The sequence below is a fragment of the Xyrauchen texanus genome, chromosome 24, assembly GCF_025860055.1.
Source record: "Xyrauchen texanus isolate HMW12.3.18 chromosome 24, RBS_HiC_50CHRs, whole genome shotgun sequence".
NCBI classification, from domain to species: Eukaryota; Metazoa; Chordata; class Actinopteri; order Cypriniformes; family Catostomidae; genus Xyrauchen; species Xyrauchen texanus.
The window spans coordinates 42,999,184-43,022,416 of record NC_068299.1 but is presented as its reverse complement, the minus strand read 5'-3'; the positions used below and the strand labels follow the sequence as shown (position 1 = coordinate 43,022,416).

The window sequence follows — 23,233 nt, the reverse complement described above, 5'->3', positions numbered from 1 at the left end:
ATTTCTAGGGTTTACAAAGAATGGTGTGAAAAGGGAAAAACATCCAGTATGCGGCAGTCCTGTGGGTGAAAATGCCTTGTTGATACTAGAGGTCAGAGGAGAATGGGCCGACTGATTCAAGCTGATAGAAGAGCAACTTTGACTGAAATAACCACTCGTTACAACCGAGGTATGCAGCAAAGCATTTGTGAAGCCACAACACGCACAACCTTGAGGCGGATGGGCTACAACAGCAGAAGACCCCACCGGGTACCACTCATCTCCACTACAAATAGGAAAAAGAGGCTACAATTTGCAAGAGCTCACCAAAATTGGACAGTTGAAGACTGGAAAAATGTTGCCTGGTCTGATGAGTCTCGATTTCTTTTGAGACATTCAGATGGTAGAGTCAGAATTTGGCGTAAACAGAATGAGAACATGGATCCATCCTCTGATGGCTACATCCAGCAGGATAATGCACCATGTCACAAAGCTTGAATCATTTCAAATTGGTTTCTTGAACATGACAATGAGTTCACTGTACTAAAATGGCCCCCACAGTCACCAGATCTCAACCCAATAGAGCATCTTTGGGATGTGGTGGAACGGGAGCTTCGTGCCCTGGATGTGCATCCCACAAATCTCCATCAACTGCAAGATGCTATCCTATCAATATGGGCCAACATTTCTAAAGAATGCTTTCAGCACCTTGTTGAATCAATGCCACGTAGAATTAAGGCAAAAGGGGGTCAAACACAGTATTAGTATGGTGTTCCTAATAATCCTTTAGGTGAGTGTATACATACACACACACACACACACACACACACACACACACACACACACACACACACACACACATGTGTATGCATGTATGAATATTTTGCAATATATAAATACTTAAATCAACAATTTTAAATAAATATGGAATTTGGAAATGCTTCATGGGATTGTAGTTCATTCCCTCATTAAAGACATTAAGTACACAGTCTTGTACCTTTGTATTTTCAGACTGATTACACAGTTTACATGGCAAAAGAAAGTTGAAAGTTCTGCTGCTGAAATTGATCCGTGCTTACCAAAATTCAAATCCCTGCCCCCAGTGGCTGAAGCTGGAAGTATTGTTGAGCAGTTTCTGGGTCAAATGTCCACAGCTGTGACATGCATAGAATGGGAGCAGCTGGGGCACAGGAAGGTGCCCTTCTGGTCATCCTGAAAAAAAAAAAAGTAGAAATTTTAATAATTCAATTAAAATGGTTAAACAAAATACAATTTAATCTAGAAATAATCTCACAATAACAGTAATAATGTGTTATTGTGAGGTTTCTTTGTAAATCGAGGGAATATTAAAGAAAATCGCAAGTGATCCTCCCTATGCCCTACTCACTTTGTCTTGTGGAAGGGCCCATTCATTTTCTCACTTTTGATAGGAACAAGCTTTCAAGTTGCATCCCCTCCTGCAGCAGTGCCCTTTGAGGGAGCAAAACATTATTTTTGAATTTGCCCCAAAGCATCAAAGTGGCATCAAGGAGCATCAATTGTTTTTTAATTATGTTTGTGTTTCATGAAGTTACAAGCGAAACGTGACAAGATATGTGCTTACAGCATATACACTCTAAAAGCTTTTTTTCTCCTGGCCATTACTTGATATTAATTTAATATGTGAATAAAATTATGTATCATTTTCTACTCGCAAACTTTCCGATTGGCACAATGATAATATGTTTTACAGTATGATGTTCAGTTTTTATTGTCGTTTCAACGTACGGGACAGTACAATAAATTACTAACAATGAACAGGACAATAGACACAGTAAGAGACAGTGCAGCGCCGACCAGTACACAGTAGTGCAAAAGATGACAGTTTCTAAAAATGCCAAATGTAAACATAACATACTATGAGATCCTATATTTGAGCAGTGTCTGGCGATGGTAAACAGGAACACCGGTTACTCCGATGTACATGTGCCGCAAAAGTCGGTGATTACAATGATTGGTGATTACAATGTTGTAATCACCCAGATGTTTTTCAAAACATGATAAAGTAATGTGTGTAAGGTCATATTAGTTTTATTATTATTGTAAGACATAAAAAGTAGTATTACATTTCAAATGAGTTTAAATTATGTATCTTTAATGGTGGAAAATGCTTAGTGACAAAATTTAGGTGACAAAATAATGATTGGTATAATACTTTTTTGTTTGTTTTCTTATCCCTCTCAACTCAAAATCAAAAATAGTGGTTGTTTGATTAAATAATGCAATGTTGTAAATCACCAAGATGAATGTGTTTAAATTATGTATCTTTAATGGTGGGCAATTCTTAGTGACAAAACTGAGGTAGCTTAACACAAATTGTCTTTTATTAGAGGAGAAAATATGTTTCTTTAAACAAAATGTATTATGTTGTCAAGTACATCATTAACATAGACACTTTAAAGATGATAAACAAAGCAGCTTACATATACACCTTAAAATTATGTATAAATGCTTTAACAAAGATAATGTTTGGCATTACAGGGTTTTTCCTGCATAGAGAATTACTAGGAGGCTACCCCATAACATTTCGTGCCGCATCTGGCTGTCTACAAAATTCTGGCAGGTGTCTTCATGGAAAACACTTACAACGTTGCACTCGGTGGATTGTCATTTGTAACTGCAAATCTCGGCAATAATAATACAAAATTCCATTGTCGAATTGTCGCTTGATGTCATTTAATGTAAAAGAAGAATGGGAGAAACTGACCAAAAATAGGTATGCCAAGCTTGTAGCATCATACACAAAAAGACTTGAGGCTGTAATTGGTGCCAAAAGTGCTTCAACAAAGTATTGAGCAAAGGCTGTGAATACTTATGTACATGTGATTTTTTTTTTCGTTTTATATTTTTAATAAATTAGCAAATTTGAAGATTTCAAACAAACTTCTTTCATGTTGTCATTATGGGGTATTGTTTGTAGAATTTTGAGGAAAATAATGAAATTAATCCATTTTGGAATAAAGCTGTAATGTAAATGTGGAAAAAGTGAAGCACTGTGAATACTTTCCAGATGCACTGTATATATAGGTTTTGGATAGACTAGATTGACCAATGCTTATAAATAATACTCTTATGGCTAAAAATGTTTACAGTGTTCAGTGACTAAAATGTCAATATGACTAAATGTTATAAAATATGAATAAAATGTCAACAGTTTTTATGTCAATTAGTCTTCCTGTTGGGTTTAGGATATGGCTCTAAGAGACTTTTTTTGTATGTGCCTACAATTTTTCTTTTGTGTAGGTGAAACGTGGCGTGAGGGGTGCTTTGTTGAAATATTGTAGGTGGCGCTATTGAGCCATTTTGCCAAAAATGTATTATAAAACCAGTATCAGATGTAAATTTTCCCCACTTTTGAGATGTGTGCAAAGTTTCATGAGTTTTCAAACAAGTTTAGGCCTCAAAAATGTGACATATTTCATATCAAACTTTGTCAGGCCGCCACGGACACGCCCTTCAACGAAAACGCATTGATTTGATTTGACTTTTAGATTAGACTGACCGAACATGGTGTTGATTGTATGAACTCTAGTAGGAGGAGTTCATTAAAGTACGAGGCTTGGAAATGGCAAAAACTGAGCAAACATTTTATTTTCTCACAAATTGTTGTGCAATAAGCTATCAGTAGTACATACAGGTAACGATAAACACATTTGAACTAATGCAAATATGTTTGATAGGGGGGGTGGCACATTTCAGTAATTCAGGATGTGCAATTTGGGAATGTTGATTTTAAAGTACATGAACTTTCAGAATCAGAAAGTCAATTTCTAGTGTGATAATGCTTGTCTTTTCGTGTAATTTTCAAATACTGTTTTTTTTGTTGTTGTTGCTTCAAATCAAAGTTTGTAGTGATTTGTCTCATCTACATCTCTATTTAATTTCCTTTTTTTTAACCCAATGGAAAAAATCTATGGGAAAACTACTCCCTAAACTGTTCTAGCACTATTAGATTCATAATCACATTAAGGGGAAGAAAAACAAAGGCATTGCTACATTATTTGGCATATACCACTAGCAGGTTACACTTATTTGTCTCATTTTAAAAAGCAATATAGGCACAAATCTCATGAGTTTTGTTGTGAGCATAATTACATATATTAGATAAACTATTATATAATATACAATTATCATAGCATGTTTTAAACACATCAAATGTCTGTAAGCTTATTAATAAAACATTTATTTTTCATTATTTATGGGAAATGTAAGTCTAACAATAACATCTAGGTTATGGCCAATGAGAAATTAGCAGACAGAATTTGCATGTCCCGCCCCCGGACATACGAGTATAAAGGGAGGGAAATGCGTCTGTTTCATTCATGATTTTTCTGAGGAGCCGACAATGAGGTTTGGCTGCAACAGTGACTTGGTTCAGCGACGTGGCCGGGAGGACACAACGTCTCGTTCCCTCCATCAGGGAACGGAGGTTACATCCATAACCTAGACGTTCCCCGTCTGTCGCTCACTTCGACTTTGTGTCGAAGAAGCGACACTAGGGGTCCAATTTAAATCACGCCATGCGCTGAGCCATGTACGTGTACTGCTGACACAGGAGCAGGCAGGTATTTTACGGGCCAAAGCGACCGGCTGTGTCAAACTGCACGTACCCTTCCCCAATGCCCCATAAAGTCGTTAAAGCCTTCTGGTTCTTTACCCCCAACAGGGAGGGAACAAAGCGAAGTGACAAGCATGGGAGCAGGGCACACCAACTGCGCCTTTTCTCTCTCTCTATGTTTCTTGCATAGAGTTAAAGCGGCTGGGGCCATCTTAACGCTATCATAGGCATCTGGGAATCTTTCCCAGTTCCTATTCTTTCAGGGGGAAAAGACCCTGCGGAGACCACACCTGCACAGACTGGGGGAGGTAAAGCGTGGTGAATGCATCACATGGGTTTTTAGTTCACATGTGGAAAGTGGAAAGAAGGTAGATCCTGCCTCAATGGGCAGTGGAAACCTCCGGCCTGGGTGTGATAGGCCAATGTAATGATGTCCAATACCCAGTGGGAAAGCCTCTGTTTGGAGACAGCGTTCCCTTTCTGCTGTCCACCAAAGCAGACAAAGAGCTGCTCAGAACGTCTAAAGCTCCACGTGCGGTCCAAGTAGATATGCAAAGCACGTACCAGACACAGCAACGAAGGGGCTCTGCCTCTGGTCCTTGAAGGGAGTGGTAGGAACCAAGGCACGTAGCCCGGTCGCGGTCTTAGGATCGCACGAGTGTCTGCCGGACTGAACTCCAGGCAGGTGTCTCTGACAGAGAGTGCTTGCAGGTCCTCGACCCTTTTGATGGAGGCGAGCGCGATCAGGAGGGCCGTCTTCAAGGAGAGGGCCCTGAGTCCGACTGATTCTAGTGGCTCTAAGGGGGGTCTCTGAAGGACCGAGAGGACCACTGAGAGATCCCAGGAGGGGAACAGGCTTGGCCGGGAGGGATTTAACCTCCGGGCACCTCTTAGGAACCTGATAATTAAGTCGTGCTTACCCTAAGACTTGCCGTTTTTCCTGTGTCGTGGTGGGCCGCAATAGCAGCTACATACACCTTGAAAGTGGAGGTGGACAGCCTCCCCTCCAACCTCTTCTGCAGGAATGAAAGCACTGACCTAACTGCGCACCACTGTGGGTCTTCAGCCCGGGAAGAACACCAATTTGCGAACAAGCGCCACTTCAGGGCGTAAAGTTGCCTGGTAGAGGGAGCTCTGGCTTGGTTGATTGTGTCTACGACAGCAGGTGGTAGATCAGCTAGATCTTCCGCATCCCATCCAGGGGCCAGACGTGGAGGTTCCAGAGGTCTGGGTGCGGATGCCAGAGCGTGCCGCTTCCCTGAGAAAGAAGGTCCTTTATAAAGACGCGTCCTGAAAAGGACGTTCAACACCGGCTGTGTATATGCTCTTTTAGAGAAAATAACTCTTTTAGAGAAATAAAGTCTTTTACTGCACAAAGCTGCACTGCCGTGCAGAGAAGGGAGAAAGCCGCTGATATGCGCCGTTGATCCAACAGCAGTCGTATTCAGAGATGGGAGGAACAGTGTGTGACTCGCAGTCGGCTCCGAAGAACATTTCTGAATGAAACAGACGCATTTCCCTCCCTTTATACCCGTATGTCCGGGAGCGGGACATGCAAATTCGGTCTGCAAATTTCTCATTGGCCTTTTCTCATAGATCAGAGATGCGAAAGGCTCTCAATGGAGACTTTTATTTCATAAAATCCTTCATAAAAGAGTTCTAAAATTCTCAAAATTTTGATTTGAAGCAAAACATTTCTAGATCAGTTAAACATATCCGCATGTAAAAAGACTGTGAACTTACCATCTTTAATGAGGGGATGAAGCTCGATTCCATGAAGCATTGTGAATAACGTATTAGAATAACGTAATAAAAACAATGGAAAAAGCATAAAACTATTGTTTTAAAATGGTTGATTATTAGTAGAGATACAATATATTTGCAAATATAAAAGTTTCAGAGTGTGGGGAGACCAACTCGATTGCTAAGTTCACTGTAGCTGCATCCGAAAGGTAAGACAGCTGCAGTGCTGCCTATTCAGTTAATGGCTTGTTAGATGTTGAATGCTGGATCATGGGTAATGTAGTACTTTATCAGTAATTCCACCCAATTTCTGAAAAAACTATAAGTTAAAATCATGCGGACTGATTGCTTCAACAGATGCATATACTGTACCATCAATTAAAGAGCACACGGTTGTCTGTATTTAAAGGTTTATAAATTCTTGTTAAAAATCGATTTGTCATAAAACAAATGTAAAAAAAGGATTGGGAATTTTTTTATACTGTAGTGCTCTATTTAGGCAATATTTGTGACCCTGTTACATGCAACAGTATTACCCTTTCATACCCTTTATTATTAGTAGTAATTGTAGTAGTAGTAGTTTATAAAAAAAAAAAATATATTATTTTGTTTGATTAATATTGATGACCATTGACCATTTGCTGAAACAAATGTCCTTTGTAAGGGTCTAAGGGACCATTCAAATGTTTCAGACCCTAATTTGAACCCTATTTGCAGAAAGTGCCACTTAAGTGTTTCTTAATTTCCTAAGAAGCTAATAATACACCTTAACCATCAAGAGATTCTGTTGCTCTGAATTATCATCCTCTCCATAACATGTTTAATGTCACAGGATTGTGAATGTGACTGCATGTGTGAGCATCAGGGTTATGTTGGTGTCCTTGTGTTCGTCCCCAGAGAAGTGGGCTGTGTGCTTAAATGTCTGCAGATGTCACTTTGAAGGTTGAATTTATTCTCCCCATCTAGACTGTGACAGGATTAACTGTACCACCAGTAAGTGATACTTCCTCTTTGTTCATTTGTCCTATTTAATGAATGTGTTGAATGCTACCTGTGCACTGAAACATTCCACTGAGATTGTTTTATGCTCATTGTTTCATATACTAATGCTTAATGTGTGTCCCAAAACCTTTCATAAAGGCAGTCTGTAATCATGTCAGTTACAGGGGTATCTATCTCCTGGACAAATGTATGTGTGCCCCAGTGCATTCTAGGTAAAGGATAGTCAGAGGAAAGGAAAACTGGTGAGGCAGAGTGTGGTGTTTTAATGAACACACCCTGACAGACTGCGGTCCAGCACCTCAGCTTCCATAGTCGTACATGAGCTCACTTCTCCTAATTTGACTCCCTATATATTCAATCTCACAATTGTTCTGTTATACCACTTGTGAACTGATGAGGCTTAAAGCAGAAAGGAAATATGGAGAGAGTGATGAAGTTTTTTTTATTATGATATCATTTATGCTGCATCATGAAAACACCCTTGTCATTCTGTTCTCACCTCAGTTCGGATGATTCTTTCAAAGGCTCAACAATCATTAGATTAATTATGTATGTTTTATAGAACATCATGTTTTATGATACTTATAAATATATTTAAGTAAGTTAGTTTAGTTATCATCATACTATCAAATCAATATTTTAGTTCCCCTTACCCAACCCCATTCTAACCTCCCCTGATGCTAGTATGAGTGTTGAACAGCCCTTTGGGGATGAGTCGACTGCCCAAATATAGGGACAGGCTAGCCCAGTCGTGCCTCTTCCCTCTTTTTTTCTTTTTCTCCCCAGAAAAAGAGAGAAATCTTTAACCGACTGGAACACTAGTGTCTTTGTCGGGGGGTGTCACTCCCAAGGGGAAGAAACCACAGAGACAACACCCCGCCCAGAGAGAGTGTGTGGGGGGGGATTTCAAGTGGAGATGTGTCACATGGTAGGTCATACCCAATGGGGGAGGAGGATCTACGAGCATGGTGACTGGGGCTCAATGATCCAGTGGGCGATCCTCTGTTTGGAGACAGTGCTTCCATTCTGCTATCCACCAAATCAGACAAAGAGCTGCTCAGAGACCCTAAAGTTCTGTGTTCGATCCAAATAGATGCGTAAAGTGCGCACTGGACACAGCAATGCTAGGGCTGGGTCTGCCTCCTCCTGGGGCTTCCCTGAGTGGGGTCGTGGGAACCTTGGGCACATAGCCAGGTCGGGGTCTCAGGATCACGTGAGAGTAGCCTGGACCGAACTCCAGTCACGTTTTGTTGACAGAGAACGCTTGCAGGTCCCCTACCCTCGATGGAGGTGAGCACCTTCAGGAGGGCAGTCTTCAGGGAGAGTGCCTTAAAATCTGCTGATTCTAAGGGCTCAAAGGGAGCCCCATGTATGCCTTGCAGGACTACAGAGACGTCCCAAAAGGGAACGAGGCGCGGTCTGAATGGATTCAATCTCCTGGCGCCTCTCAGGCATTTGCAGGTTGTGCTTCCCTAAGGACTTACCGTCAACTGTGTCATGGTGCACAGCTATAGCAGCTACGACACCTTCAAGGTGGACGGGGACAGCCGTCCCTCCAACCTCTCCTACAAAAATGAAAGCACTGAGCCGACTGGGCATATCTGGGGATCTTCGCATCATGGAGAACACCACTTAGCGAACATATGCCACATCAAGGCATACAGGCACCTCATAGAGGGGGCCCTAGCCTGACTGATGGTGTCTACCACGGCAGGTGGTAGGACACTGAGGTCTTCCGCGTCCCTTCAGGGGCCAGACATGGAGGTTCCAGAGGTCTGGTCGTGGGTGCTTGATGGTGCCCCATCCCTGAGAAAGAAGGTCCTTCCTCAGGGGAATTTGCCATGGAGGTGCTGATGCTAGGAGCATGAGGTCTGAGAACCAAGTCTGGGTGGACCAGTAGGGTGCTATTAGGATGACCTGCTCCTCGTCCTCCCTGACATTGCACAGGGTCTGTGCAAGCAGGCTCACTGGGGGAACGCATACTTGTGTAGTCCAGGTGGTCAGCTGTGTGCCAGTGCTCCGAGGGGTGCCTCTGTCAGAGTGTACCAGAGCGAGCAATGGGAGGATTCTAGCGAGGCGAACAGGTCTACCTGTGCCTACCCGTATCGACTCCAGATCAGCTGTACCACCTGAGGGTGGAGTCTCCACTCTCCCTGCCATGACATCACGTCCGCTGTGGTGTTGAGGTCGCCCAGGATGTGAGTGGCTCGCAGCAACTTGAGGAGCTGCTGACTCCAGAGGAGGAGATGGCGGGCAAGTTGTGACATGTGAGGGGAATGTAAACCACCTTGGCGGTTGATATATGCTACCTTATCCGTGTTGTCTGTTCGAACCAACACATAATTTCCCTGGATCAACGGCCGGAACCTCTGCAGGGAGAGCAGTATTGCCAACAAGTCAAGGCAGTTGATGTGCCAACATAGCTGTGGGCCTGTCCAGGAGCCGCAAACTGCATGCCCATTGCTTACAGCGCCCCAGCCCATCTTGGAGGTGTTGGTCGAACCACGACGCGTCTGAAGACCTGTTCTAGGGGAACACCTGCCCATAGAAATGTGAGGTCGTTCCAAGGGCTGAAAAGGCAGCAACAGATTGTCATGACGGCCACGCGATGTGTCCAGTGGTGCCATGCCCATCTCGGGACTTGAGTCAAGAGCCAGTGCTGAAGCGGTCTCATATGCATCAACCTGAGCAGTGTGGCCACTGCCGAGGATGCCTCTGAAATAGTTTCAGTAGAAACGCTGTCTTCTGTCTGTATGCCTTCAAACCGGTCAACACCGACTGGGCGTGCTTGTTCGTGAGGTGCGCTGTCATCGAGTCCAAATCCATACTCAGAAAAGAAATGTTCTGAACAGGGAGGAGCATGCTCTTTTCCCAGCTGACCGAAGCCCAAGTTGGCTGAGGATGTGAGCTTCAGACACCCGTGCCTGGTGGCAGTGCTCTGCAGGCATAGGTACACCGCGAGCGCCTTGTGCACTGGGGGCATCGCCGAATAACCCCAGGGCACACCGCCATTGAGGGTAGTGAGAGCTGGGGAGCCCAAAGATTGGGACCGGGCAGTGAAAGTTGCCTCCCACGACCTTGTCTTCTCCTCATGCACTGCCAGGAAGAAAGGCACTGGGTCGGGGTGTGGATGTGAGCACCGGCGTGAGCCCACATACCAATCGTCCAATCGTCACCGGCGTGAGCCCACATACCAAGGGTTTAGGGGACAGTGGAGGGTTTCACTGGGAAAGCATGTGCATCATTTCAGTGTACGCATCTGACTGGACGAGTCCACTCTCTGACGCTGCGCTCAAGCGCTCATCACCTTCGTGGGCACAGAACAAGAGGACGAACTCGCCTGGGAAGAGCATGCCCGGGAATGGGAGGTCTGTGGGGATTTACCCGGCGGAGGTGGTCCCATTGTAGTCCCTAAATCGCCCCCAGTGCTCACCACACTGGCCTCATACTCGTAGGTATACTCGCCGCTCGGCTCCGAAGAGAAAATCAGAATGAGCGGTATGCATGTCCCCTCCTTTATGCCCGTATGTCCGGGGGAGTGGCATGAAAATTTCATTTGGCCTTTTATCAAACATCAGCAGTCTCGGGCTCCCAAGAGTGACCCTTATTGTCACTACAACCACAAGGTCGAGTGAGTGACAGATAGGGAACAGAAGTTTACATACACTTCGGTTGAAGTGTAACACATTTTTGAACCACTCCACAGATTTAATATTAGCAAACTATATTTTTTGTAAGTCATTTAAGACATCTATTTTGTGCATGACACAAGCAATTTTTCCAACAATTGTTTACAGACAGATTGTTTAACATTTAATTGACTATATGACAATTCCAGTGGGTCGGAAGATTACATACACTGTGTTAACTGTGTTAAAAGTTGACTGATTTAAAATGAACTGTGCCTTTAAGCAGCTTAGAACATTACAGAAAATTATGTAATTTAAACAATTAGCCAATTAGCTTCTGATAGGAGGTATACTGAATTGGGGGTGTACATGTGGGGTATTTTAAGGCCTACCATCAAACTCAGTGCCTCTTTGCTTGACATCATGGCAATCTCTAAATGCCTGAAGGTACCACGTTCATCTGTACAAACAATAGTACACAAGTATAAACACCATGGGACCATGCAGCCATCATACCGCTTCTAGAGATGAACATAGTTTGCTGCAAAAAGCATTGACCGGAATTTATAGCCTTGGTTGGTGTAATCATTGGATGCACCTGTGACAGGGCTATAAATGGACACACCACCAGCGTGTCGTCATATATTTTTTATGAAGAGCAGTCCTGGGGCATCCCAGTGCGGCAAAGAAGCGCAGCATCTCGTTTCGCTTTTTTCAGGGAACAAGGGTTACACATGTAACCAGAGACGTTCCCTTTAGAAAAAGCTTCACTAGGATGCTGCGCTTGCTAAAAGCGCTTAGGGAAGAAATACCCACGCCGCCGCACTGGCGCTCTCCGGACGCCTACGGTTGTGAAGTGTGCTCACAAGAACGCGAGAGGTCTCAGACATGAGCTTGAGATGTCGACTCAAGGACGTAAGAGTCCGGAGTAGCAAGAACACCTAAACCATAAAAACTGATGAATGTGTGTGGAGAGGACCAGCCTGCCGCATCACAAACTTGTTCAGACAGGAGCTTAAGATGTCGACTCAAGGACGTAAGAGCCCGGAGTAGCAAGAACATCTAAACCATAAAATCTAATGAATGTTTGCGGAGAGGACCAGCCTGTCGCATCACAAACATGTTCAGACATGAGCTTGAGATGACGACTTAAGGACGTAAGTGCCCGGAGTACCATGAACATCCAAACTATAAAATCTGATGAATGTGTGCAGAGAGGACCAGCCTGCCGCATCACAAACTTGCTGCAGGGGTTCACTTCTAGCCAAGGCTTTAGAGGAGGCGACCCCTCTGGCCTGACACCTACTGGCGAAGCTTGACCGAGCGCCTCGTAGGCCAGGGCAATAGCATCCCTCACCCAGTGCGACATAGTCTGCTTAGAAGCGGCCGCCCCCCTGTTGTGTCCCCCATGGCAGACAAATAATTTCCCTGAATTACGCCACTGGCTAGTGCGGTGGACATAAGTCTGAAGGGCACGGACTGGGCAGAGTCCATGAAGTCTTTCCTGCTCCGGCGTTAAAAATGGCGGGGAGCAGAAGGCTTCCAGATGACAGGATGTAGTGTTGAAAAAGGCACCTTAGGAAGGTAGTCAGGATGAGGATGCAGAATAGCTTTGGCCATAACTGGAGCAAATTCTAAACAGGCCGGCAAAACAGACAGAGCCTGTAGATCCCCAATCCTCTTAAGAGAGGTAATCGCCATAAGAAAGACCATCTTGAGAGTCAGACGTCTGTCTGACGCTGACTCTAGAGGTTCAAAGGGGGTCTCATCCAGACCCTCCAGGACTATTGCTAAGTCCCATGAAGAAGTTCTGGTCCTAACAGGGGGCCACAGTCGCATGGCTCCATGAATGAATCGGGCGAGTAGAGGATGCCTCCCCAAAGGTCCTGTAAAATCTCTCCCAGATTTGTTGTACTACCTCGGGGTGGAGTTTCCACTCGCCCGTCAGTATGTTTTGTCTGGACAGAAAATCTGCTCCCACATTTAGGCGTCCAGGAATATAAATCGCCCTGAGTGACAAGAGCTTGTCCTGGGCCCAAAGGAGAATCCGACGTGCCAGCAAATTCAGGTGGCAAGAACTTAGACCTCCTTGATGATTTATGTAGGAGACTGCTGCTGTGTTGTCCACCCGCACAAGGACATGGCAGCCTCTCAGATGATGGAGGAAGTATTTCAGGGCCATAAATACCGCCATCAGCTCGAGGCAGTTGATGTACCAATCAAGCTGATGACCCTCCCATTCCCCTTGGGCTGGACAACCACTTAAGACCGCACCCCAACCCGTCAGAGAGGCGTCTGTCGTTAGCATCCTGCAATGACATGATGCACCCAGAGTGGGACCCAAGGTAAGAAACTGGGGTCTGAACCACATAGAAAGGGAACGAAGCACTTGGCACGTAACCCTTATTTGCCATAGGGGACTGGCCCTTGGATGAAATCCCCTGGCTTTTAGCCACAGCTGAAATGGTCTCATATGTAGAAGGCCCAAATGAATCACCGTGGACGCAGACGCCATGAGACCTAGTATTCGTTGATACTGTAAAACAGTGCAACCTTGACCTAGCCTGAGATTGCTCAGGGAGTTCTGGATGGACATGACACGAGCGGGAGACAACTGTGCCTGCATCGTGATCGAGTTCCATATAACCCCTAGATAGGAAATTACTGCCCTGAGGTCTTGCTTGGGGGGCTGCTGAGGGCGACGAGCCTGTCCCCAGTCCCTACAAGAGGGAGCACGACTCGCCATGCTCTGTCATTGAATACCCTCGTTCCTCAGCACCCACGATAATCGAATACAATGACGGCACATGAAAGCGCGAGGTATAAGGCTTCCTCCACGTACAAGCAAGCTCATCGTGGAGGTCATCAAAGAAGGGAAGGGACTGATGAGACGTTCCCTTCCCTTGGCCACCAGACAGAAATCTGTCCTCTAATTTGGAGCGTTTGGGGGTTTCTTGGTCGCGTGGCCAGTCTAATTGAAGTCTGGCCACTGCACAAGTAACCACATCGAGTAACCCTTCAGAAGATTTAGAATCGTGCTTTGAGTGCTCAGATGTGGGTAACTCGAAATCTGCAGACCCAAGAGAATCGAGGTCCCCCTCGTGAACTGAAGAGGCGCCGGAGCATGCTTCAAGATCACGTGAAGGACCAGCCGGATCTGGGGAGAGAGCGAGCGAAAGGGACGGACCCGTCTCTCGCTCCTCAGCCAGATCCATACGAGAGCCCCACGAATGAAGTGTGGGTGCCGGCTCTCGGAAGTAAGCAAGGCCAGCGTGAAGCATCCTGACCGAAAGGTCACAATGCGCGCACCTGCCCTGCCCCAACGCGAGAGCAGCGTGCTCTTCCCCCAAACAAAGAAAACAAAACTCATGCGTGTCCTTGTCAGTCATTTAACGTTGACAAGGAAACACGCATCGTTTGCTCTGCTTCTCCGACATTTTCTCTCTCTCTTTTTTTTTATATATGTATATATATATATATATATATATATAGAAAGAGGGAAAGGAGAAAAGGTTCACTGCGCACTGCCTAACAAATTCTAAATCCTAGCTGAGGAAAGAAAGTTCCTGACAGGCTTGTGAGACACACACAGAGAATGCTCTGAAGAAAAGGATCTGACGACACGCTGGTGGCGCGTCCATTTATAGCCCAGTCACAGGTGCATCCAATGATTACACCAACCGAGGCTATAAATTCCGGTCAATGTTCAATGACGTGTTACACACATATTTCAGCTGGTCACAAACATGTAGGATTGTTCCCAAAGCGCTTTTAGCAAGCGCAGCATCCTAGTGAAGCTTTTTGTAAAGGGAACAATGAACTCAAAAGACAGATTAACCGATCATAAAACAAGTCTTTAACAAGACTTTAAAACCAACAAAAATTAATGATTTATAAATATAAAAGGATATGTATAACCACAACTATTACAAGGACAATATAACTTGGCTTCAAATATGAAGCTTAAAATATATATCACAATAAAACTTGACAAAAAAGGCACTTGAAACCTACCAAACCTTTAAAGCAAGGCAGGGACACATTATTTTAGAAGTAATATTGGGTTGGAAAAACTGTGCCTTGTAAGTGATAAAATTTAAACCAGCCTATTCATAAGATGTTGGTAGCTAGTTAACAATAGAAATATAGACCATTTGTGTATGAGTGTATATGTGGAAAAGGTGGCGTTCGCCTGGACTAGGATGTTGGCTCCAAAACTGTAGAGAATGCAAGGATAATAAATCATATTGATCTACTGTCATACAAGACAATTGCTATTATTAGCTGTAATATATTAATGTGCCACTGAAATTCTTTAGTTTGAATATGGACTTTGATAGCACCTGCAAGTGGAATCCCCAAACTGCAAATGCACCGAATTTAGAATGTGCTGAGAATATACGTGGCTCTTAAATGTCTTTTTATGTATCTTTCTCATGAGAAAATAACAAATCAAGCTTTGTGACATTTCATTTACATTGACCTCCCATATACATTGGAGGCCAAAAGATTGGAATAATGTACAGATTTTGATCTTATGGAAAGAAATTGGTACTTTTATTCAAGAAAGTGGCATTCAACTGATCACAATGAGAACTTCTTAAACTGCTTCAATAAGTTATCATCAAAGAATCCTCCATGTGCAGCAAACTGGCAGCTAGAATGCCAAGGATCTGCAAAGCAGTCAAGCTTGACAAGCTTGGCAATCCTTGGCATTCTAGCTGTCAGTTTGTCCAGATTCTCTGATGATATTTCACCCCATGTTTTCTGTAGCACTTGCCATAGATGTGGCTGTCTTTTCAGGCACTTCTCATGCACCTTACAGTCTAGATGATCCCAAAAAACTTAACGAGGTTAAGATCCATAACACTCTTTTCCAATTATCTGTTGTCCAATGTCTGTGTTTCTTTGTCCACTCTAACATTTTCTTTTTGTTTTTCTGTTTCAAAAGTGTCTTTTACTTTGCAATTCTTCCAATAAGGCCCGCACCTCTTTATTGTTGTACGTGAAACTGGTGTTGAGCGGGTAAAATTCAATGAAGCTGAGGACATGTGAGGTGTCTATTTCTCAAACTAAATGTTATCCTCTTGTTTAGTTGTACATATGGCCTTCCACTTCTCTCTCTGTCCTTGTTTTTTTTGTCTTTGAAGACTGTAGTGTACACCTTTGTATGAAATCTTTTTTTTTTTTTTTTTGGCAATTTTAAGCATTGTATTCCTCAAAACAATGATTGACTGACGAGTTTCTAGAGAAAGCAGTATCTTTTTTTTTTTTTTTTTACCATTTTTGACCTAATATTGACCTTAAGACATGCCAGTCTATTGCATACTGTGGCAACTCAAAAACAAACACAAAGACAATGTTAAGCTCCATTTAACGATCCAAATAGCTTTCAGCAGTGTTTGATTTAATGGCAAGTGATTTTCTAGTACCAAATTAGCAATTTAGCAAGATTACTCAAGGACAAGGTGTTGGGGTGATGGCTGTTTGAAATGGAGCCTGTCTAGATTTGATCAAAAATTCATTTTTTTTAAATAGTGATGTGCTATTTTTAGCACACCCATGAAAATTGGATAAGATGTAGCACACAATCTTATAGTACATAAGGTTTCACCTAACACAGGAATGAAAATGCGCCCTTAAGCCAAGCACACACTACACAATTTGTTGTTGCACATACTACTATTGGGTGTTTCAACTTCTCGACCATTCATCCCCATTTGAAACTACCATGCCAAAATGCATTCTCAAACTCATGCACATAGCAGTAGGAGAGTTTATTTGTGATGTCAACAAACAACATGAAATATGGGCTTGCACCTGTTATTGCACTGATTTGCAGAGAGCAAGACAGAACAGCTGAAAATAATGATGAGAGCGGTTTGAGAGACATGGAGGATGTTTTATTTTATTTTCTGATATATTTTTTTGTCCTGCATCCCAATGCCTTGCTCTCCTCTTGTGCTCTCTCATTTCATTGGCTGTTGCTCATTGTCTGTCTCTTACTCATTGGGACAGTGCACACATCTGACACCTTATCAGCCAGATTTAAACAGCTTTGAAATCTGTTGTAACGTTGAGTGCACACACTCAGAGTTGGAGATTCAAGTTAGAGACTCGGACTCGAGTCGCATTTTAATAGACTTCAGACTTAACTCCAGACTCAACCTAAAATGACTTCAGACTTGACATGACTCGACACAAAGGATTTATGGACATTTAAAAAACAACTGAAGTCTTTTAACCTTAACTATTAATATCTTAAAGGAATAATTTGTGTTTTATTTTTTATTTGTATGATATTATTACATCTGCTTCACATTCCCCTGTGTGTCATGAGCGATCGTACCCTTATCATAAAATTCGATTATGTATTTCCTTGTAAACCCCTGAAATGTGATAAGAGTCCCATTAAACATGACGGCATCCGCCGTGCCATTTGTGCTCACATGTGGTTGTGCCCTCAAAAGCAAAAATTTCAGTAAGAACACATTCTCAAAGGTTAGCAGCGGTGCAAAGAGTATTGAAAAATCATACTTAAGTAGAATAACTGTTACTTACAAAACATGAAGTGTGAGTAGGGTAAAAGTAGCTGTCCTAAAAACTACTCAAGTAAGAGTAAAAGAGTAGCTCATTTAAAAGTATGTATGAGCAGTGAGTATTGAGTACTGAGTTGCAAAACCTGTGCCCCATTATAATGAACACTGTATGCCAACTTTTAAAATACATCTCTTATCTATGATAAACACTACATTAATCTGTTTCCAAAAAATAAAAGGGAGGCATGATAACAGAAATTAAAGATTAAAAAGTTATTTTCAATGCACTGATCACCATTTTAAATCGTAATGTATGAAACAATTGCATTAAAATCAGTTTATGTGTAGGGTCTACATTTCCCTTAATGCCGACAGAGCATTATTGTTGTGCATAAAACATGTTCAAACAATGCACGGAATGCAAGAAAATGCTAAATAAACAGGATCACTTGGAACATTGTCATGTACATTAGTGGAGGTAGAGCAGGCATGGGAAAAATTGCTTGGTACAGGGGCTACATCACGCTTAAAAAGGAATAATTCTCCCAAAAATGAAAATTCTCTCATCATTTACTCACCTTCATGCCATTATGGATGTGTATAACTTTCTTTCTCCTGCAGAACACAAATTAAGATTTTTAGAAGAATATCTCAGCTCTTTTGGGCCATACAATATTTGATCTGTTTCTCAACCACACCTGTCATTTTGTTTCTGAAGTCATGGATTAAACCATTGGAGTTGTATTTATTACTGTTATTCTGCTTTTATGTGCTTTTTGGAGCATCCCAATTTGGCACCCCTTCACTTACATTGAATGAACCTACAGAGCTGAAATATTCTTCTAAAAATCTTAATTTGTTTTCTGAAGAAAGAAAATCATAGACAGATGGCATGAGGGTGAGTAAATGATAGGAGAATTTTAATTATTGTGTGAATTCTTTCTTTAAGTAGCACATGGGGGGCCACATTATCCTCCTTTTGAGATACAATGGTCAACATTGATTTAGTATTTCTCCATGCTCAATGGAATAAGAGACAGGTGTTAGACATAATTTAACTCAGGTGTAAGCTCCCTTAACGCTTTCTCTCTCTCCGGGCGGATGCTTGACCATGCCCCCGCTGCCACATATCCCCACCGCCCGACTCAGGCCGGGGACCATTGTTCATAAAGCTTGCGTTGTGTACGTGACATAAATGTTGTGCCCAGCGGCTCTGCTTTATTAAGAGCTGGGTTATATCTTCTGTTCTGCCTCTGTTAGAGACTGTGTATAATTTACGATAGACATTTACATTTATAAATATTATAATTTCGTGATTGTTTAATATTTTGTATAAGATCATTTTTCCCTGCCGCTATTTTGTAAGTTCCTATGTGAGGACTTTTATTTTGACGTTTTTCCATGAGCAATACGCATTGGGTAACAGGAAATAAGGAGCTCATGGTGCAGTGAACGCTTCAGAGATGTTTGTGTTGCATCGTTAATCTTTCTTCTATTTCCTGTCGTAAGCATTGGCTGTAAGTTAATTTGAATCATTTATCTGTCTTGTGTATATTGCAGGAGTTTGAACGTGATATAATTGAAGATGTTTATGTTATTGCAGATTGGCGCTAGTGCGCTATATTGATAATGCTTCTAACCTAATGTATCTATATACATTCTACTTGTTACACTGTTAATAAGTATGTCATTTTCATTTCTAATAAATTTTCCATATTTCTTTCATTTATTTACAGTTTTACTCGGTTCAGTGGCCGGTGTTTTTGCCCATGTAAACTGCAGTACATGTTATACCATTAAAGGAGCAAGACGCTCATATCCTGGCTCTTGAACAGAGTTTGGCTTGCTGTTTATCTATATTCACGTTTTGAAGGCAAACATATAGAGAGAACAGTATAGTAAAAAGCCATGGATCAGCGGGTGCTAGAAGAAGTTACAGATGTAATTATGGAAAGTGGAGGAAAAGAAAAGGCATCTTCAGAGGTTGGTTCTGCACGCTCATCATCTTCCTCCAAGTGTTCTGTTGCCAGTGCTGCCGTTAGAGCTAGAGCCTCAGCAGAAGCTGCACGTGCCAAGATGGCGTTTGCAAAAGACAACTTAAAATGAAGCAAGAGAAAGCCAAACTGGATCAAGAGAGAGCAATGGTGGAAGCGCGTTTAGAAGCATTGGAAGTTGAAAAGGAAGCTGCCGCTGCTCTGGCAGAGGCTGAAGCGTTAGAGACAGCAGTGGCAATGGAATGTGACGACAATCGCAGTGAAAAGAGCATACTTTCATCACATGTGATTTCAATGAGAACAAAAGAATATGTGAAACACCAGTCTCAGGTGAGCTCTGACTTTGCTACCTTACCTCTGAATAGCTCTTTGTTAACCTGTGTGAAGGAATCGACTCCATGTGCGATAAAGTCTGAGAGCATGAACGCTGCATACGACGGCGGCGCAGATACTGTTCTGGAGCGGAGCAAAAGCTGTCAAGGTGAACGTCAGCAGCGAGCAAGATATCCAGAGTCACTGTATAATCTGCCTCATTCCATACCAAATACTGCATCTAAAGCATCTCCATGTCAAGATCCTGCTTCACGAAGGTACGCAGTCCATCCAGATATGCAGCATTTCTCTCAAAGTCAATTCGTCCCTATGGCAGACTTTGCTAGATTCGTAGCGCATAGAGAGCTAGTCACCACAGGACTTACTAAGTTTGATGATAACCCAGAGAACTTCAGAGCATGGGAGTCTTCATTTGTTATTGCTACATAAGACTTAAGGCTCACAGCCAGTGAAGAATTAGACTTATTAGTCAAGTGGCTGGGGAAGGAATCGTCGGATCATGTGAGAAGGATTCGAGCTGTGTATGTTACTAATCCACAAGCTGCTCTTCAACTGTCGTGGATGAGACTTCAAGAATGTTATGCTACTCCTGAAGTGATAGAAAGTGCTTTATTTAAGCGGTTGGATAACTTTCCATGTCTATCTCCAAAAGACAGCATAAAACTTAGGGAACTCGCAGACCTGCTCATGGAGCTCCTTGCAGCTAAAGAAGACACATAGTTACCAGGGTTAGCTTATCTCGATACCCCTCGTGGTATCAATCCCATAGTGGAGAAGTTATCAGTAAGTTTGCAAGAAAAATGGCTGTTCGCTGGTTCACGTTTCAAAGAAGAGAAAAAGGTCAGTTTTCCCCCATTCTCGTTCTTCACTCATTTCGTTTGCAGTGAAGCTAAAGCCAGGAATGATCCTAGTTTCAAGCTCTCAAACAGTAGTTATACAGCCATCAGAAATGAAAAACCCCTCTATAAGCATGGTGTTAGCAGAGTTCCCGTGTCAGTGCACAAGACAGATGTGTCCACAAATGATGAGTCATATTCAGGTAATGTGAAGAACATTATTAAGAGAGACTTGACAAAGTACTGCCCTATTCATAACAAATTGCATCCTCTGTCTAAATGCAGAGCCTTCAGGAAAAGATAGTTGATGGAACGCAAGAACCTGCTGAAAGAGCATAAAAGATGTTTCAGGTGTTGCTCTCCGAGTCATGTAGCCAGAGAATGTCTCATGATCCTCAAATGCTCAGAGTGTGATTCTGACAGACATTGCACAGTTATGCATCCTGACATAGCCCCGCCCCTCTCTACATCTCCGATGCAAGAACCAAACACAGAACAACAGGTCAACACAACCCCAGAGGTAACTTCAAGGTGCACAGAAATTTGTGGAGAAAGTACTTCAATGTGATCCTGTGCAAAAATATGCTTGGTGCGTGTATTTCCTCAAGGACAGCAGGGACGAGCTATCAAGATGTATGTCATCATTGATGACCAGAGCAACCGCTCACTGGCCAAAGGAGAGTTCTTTCGTCTGTTTGGAGTCCAGAGTAACCCCTCTCCATATTTGTTGAGAACATGTGCTGGTTCCATAGAAATGTCTGGAAGAAAAGTAGTCGGCTTCCAAATAGAGACACTGGATGGTAAAATATGTCTTGATCTCCCTCCACTAATAGAGTGTAACGAGATAATGAGCAGCAGATCAGAAATTACCACTCCAGAGGTCGCCCTTGTTCATCCACACTTGAAACCTTTGGCACAGTTCATCCCAAAGCTAGATCCTGATGCTCAGATCTTAATTTTGCTGGGAAGAGACATGATCCGTGTACACAAAGTGAGACAACAAATTAATGGGCCTCACAATGCTCCCTTTGCACAGCGGTTGGATTTAGGCTGGGTGATTGTAGGTGATGTCTGCATTGACAAAGCTCATAAGCCGATGGTGAGTGTCTTTAATACTAACATCCTGGAGAATGGTCATCCATCTCTTCTCACTCCATGTCAGAGCCACCTCAAAGTGAAAGAGAAATTGTGCCATGGTGGGGGAGTATAAGTCTGTTGTATTTTCCCATTCGTTCAATGATGCTACTCATTGCATGCAAGACAAAGATGAACTTGGGCTCAAGGTATTTGAGAGAACCAAGAATGATAACAAATTGCCATGTCCTTTGAGGATGAGATCTTCTTGAAAATCATGCAAACAGAGTTCCAACAAGATGAACAGAAAAACTGGGTCACTCCTTTGCCATTTCGGTCACCCAGACCATTACTCCCTAATAATCGGGAACAAGCTTTGTCTCGCCTTAATTCTTTGCGTTGCACACTGAGCAGAAAACCTGAGATGAAGGAACAGTTTTCTGCCTTCATGGAGAAGCTCTTTCAGAACCATCATGCAGAAAGAGCGCCACCTATCCACGAGGATGAAAAATTTTGGTATTTACCCATCTTCGGAGTGTATCATCCGCAAAAGCCGAGACAGATACGGGTGGTATTTGATTCCAGTGCGCAACACCAAGGTATTTCTCTGAACAATGTTCTCCTCTCAGGCCCTGACCTAAACAATTCCCTGTTAGGTGTGCTGTTACGGTTCAGGAAAGATCTCATTGCAATTATGGCGGACATCCAACAAATGTTCTATGGTTTCCTGGTGAAAAAGGATCACAGAAACTATTTGAGATTCCTCTGGTACAGAGACAGTGACTTGAGCAAAGAAGTGGTAGAATACCGTATGAGGGTACATGTTTTCGGGAACAGCCCTTCTCCAGCAGTGGCCACATACGGTCTACGGTTAGCTGCACAGCAAAGTGAGCAAGAGTACGGAACTGACACTTCACACTTTGTCAACCGACATTTCTACGTGGATGACGGGCTTGTGTCCTTTCCCACAGAAGCTGAAGCGATCGACTTGCTCAAGCGCACTCAAGAATCGCTTTCCAAGTCAAATCTTAAGCTCCATAAGATAGCTTCAAACAGTGTCAAAGTAATGCAAGCTTTCCCACCAGAAGACCTGGCTTCTGGCCTCCAAGATCTGAATTTTGGAAATGGGATTTGGCCCACTCAAAGAAGTCTGGGTTTATACTGGGACATAAAAACAGATACCTTCACCTTCAAAGTTGCAACTAACAACCAGCCCTACACTCACCGTGGAGTGCTCTCCACTGTGAACAGCATCTTCGACCCTTTGGGCTTGGTGGCACCAGTGACAATCCAAGGCAGAGCGCTAGTACGTGAGCTGGCTAAAGAGGTGCATGACTGGGACACAGCCCTTCCTGAAGAGAAAAGAAACAAGTGGGAAGAATGGAGAACCTCACTTCAAAAGCTAAGCAACATTCACATCACACGCACATACCTACATCATTCACTCTCTAACACTTCATACATTGAGTTGTGTGTCTTTTCAGATGCCTCGAACTGGGCCATAGGG

The 23,233-nt window shown here is 43.0% G+C and overlaps 1 protein-coding gene across 1 annotated transcript in view; it reads left to right on the top strand.

Moving 5' to 3' along the window:
- LOC127617781 (uncharacterized) overlaps nt 1-23,233 on the top strand; it is a gene marked incomplete at its 5' end in the record, with an annotated part of 288,177 nt that overhangs the window by 77,186 nt on the left and 187,758 nt on the right. The window contains 1 exon segment of the mRNA XM_052089853.1: nt 7,286-7,312. Within this exon segment, the coding sequence (XP_051945813.1) occupies nt 7,286-7,312 (27 nt within the window).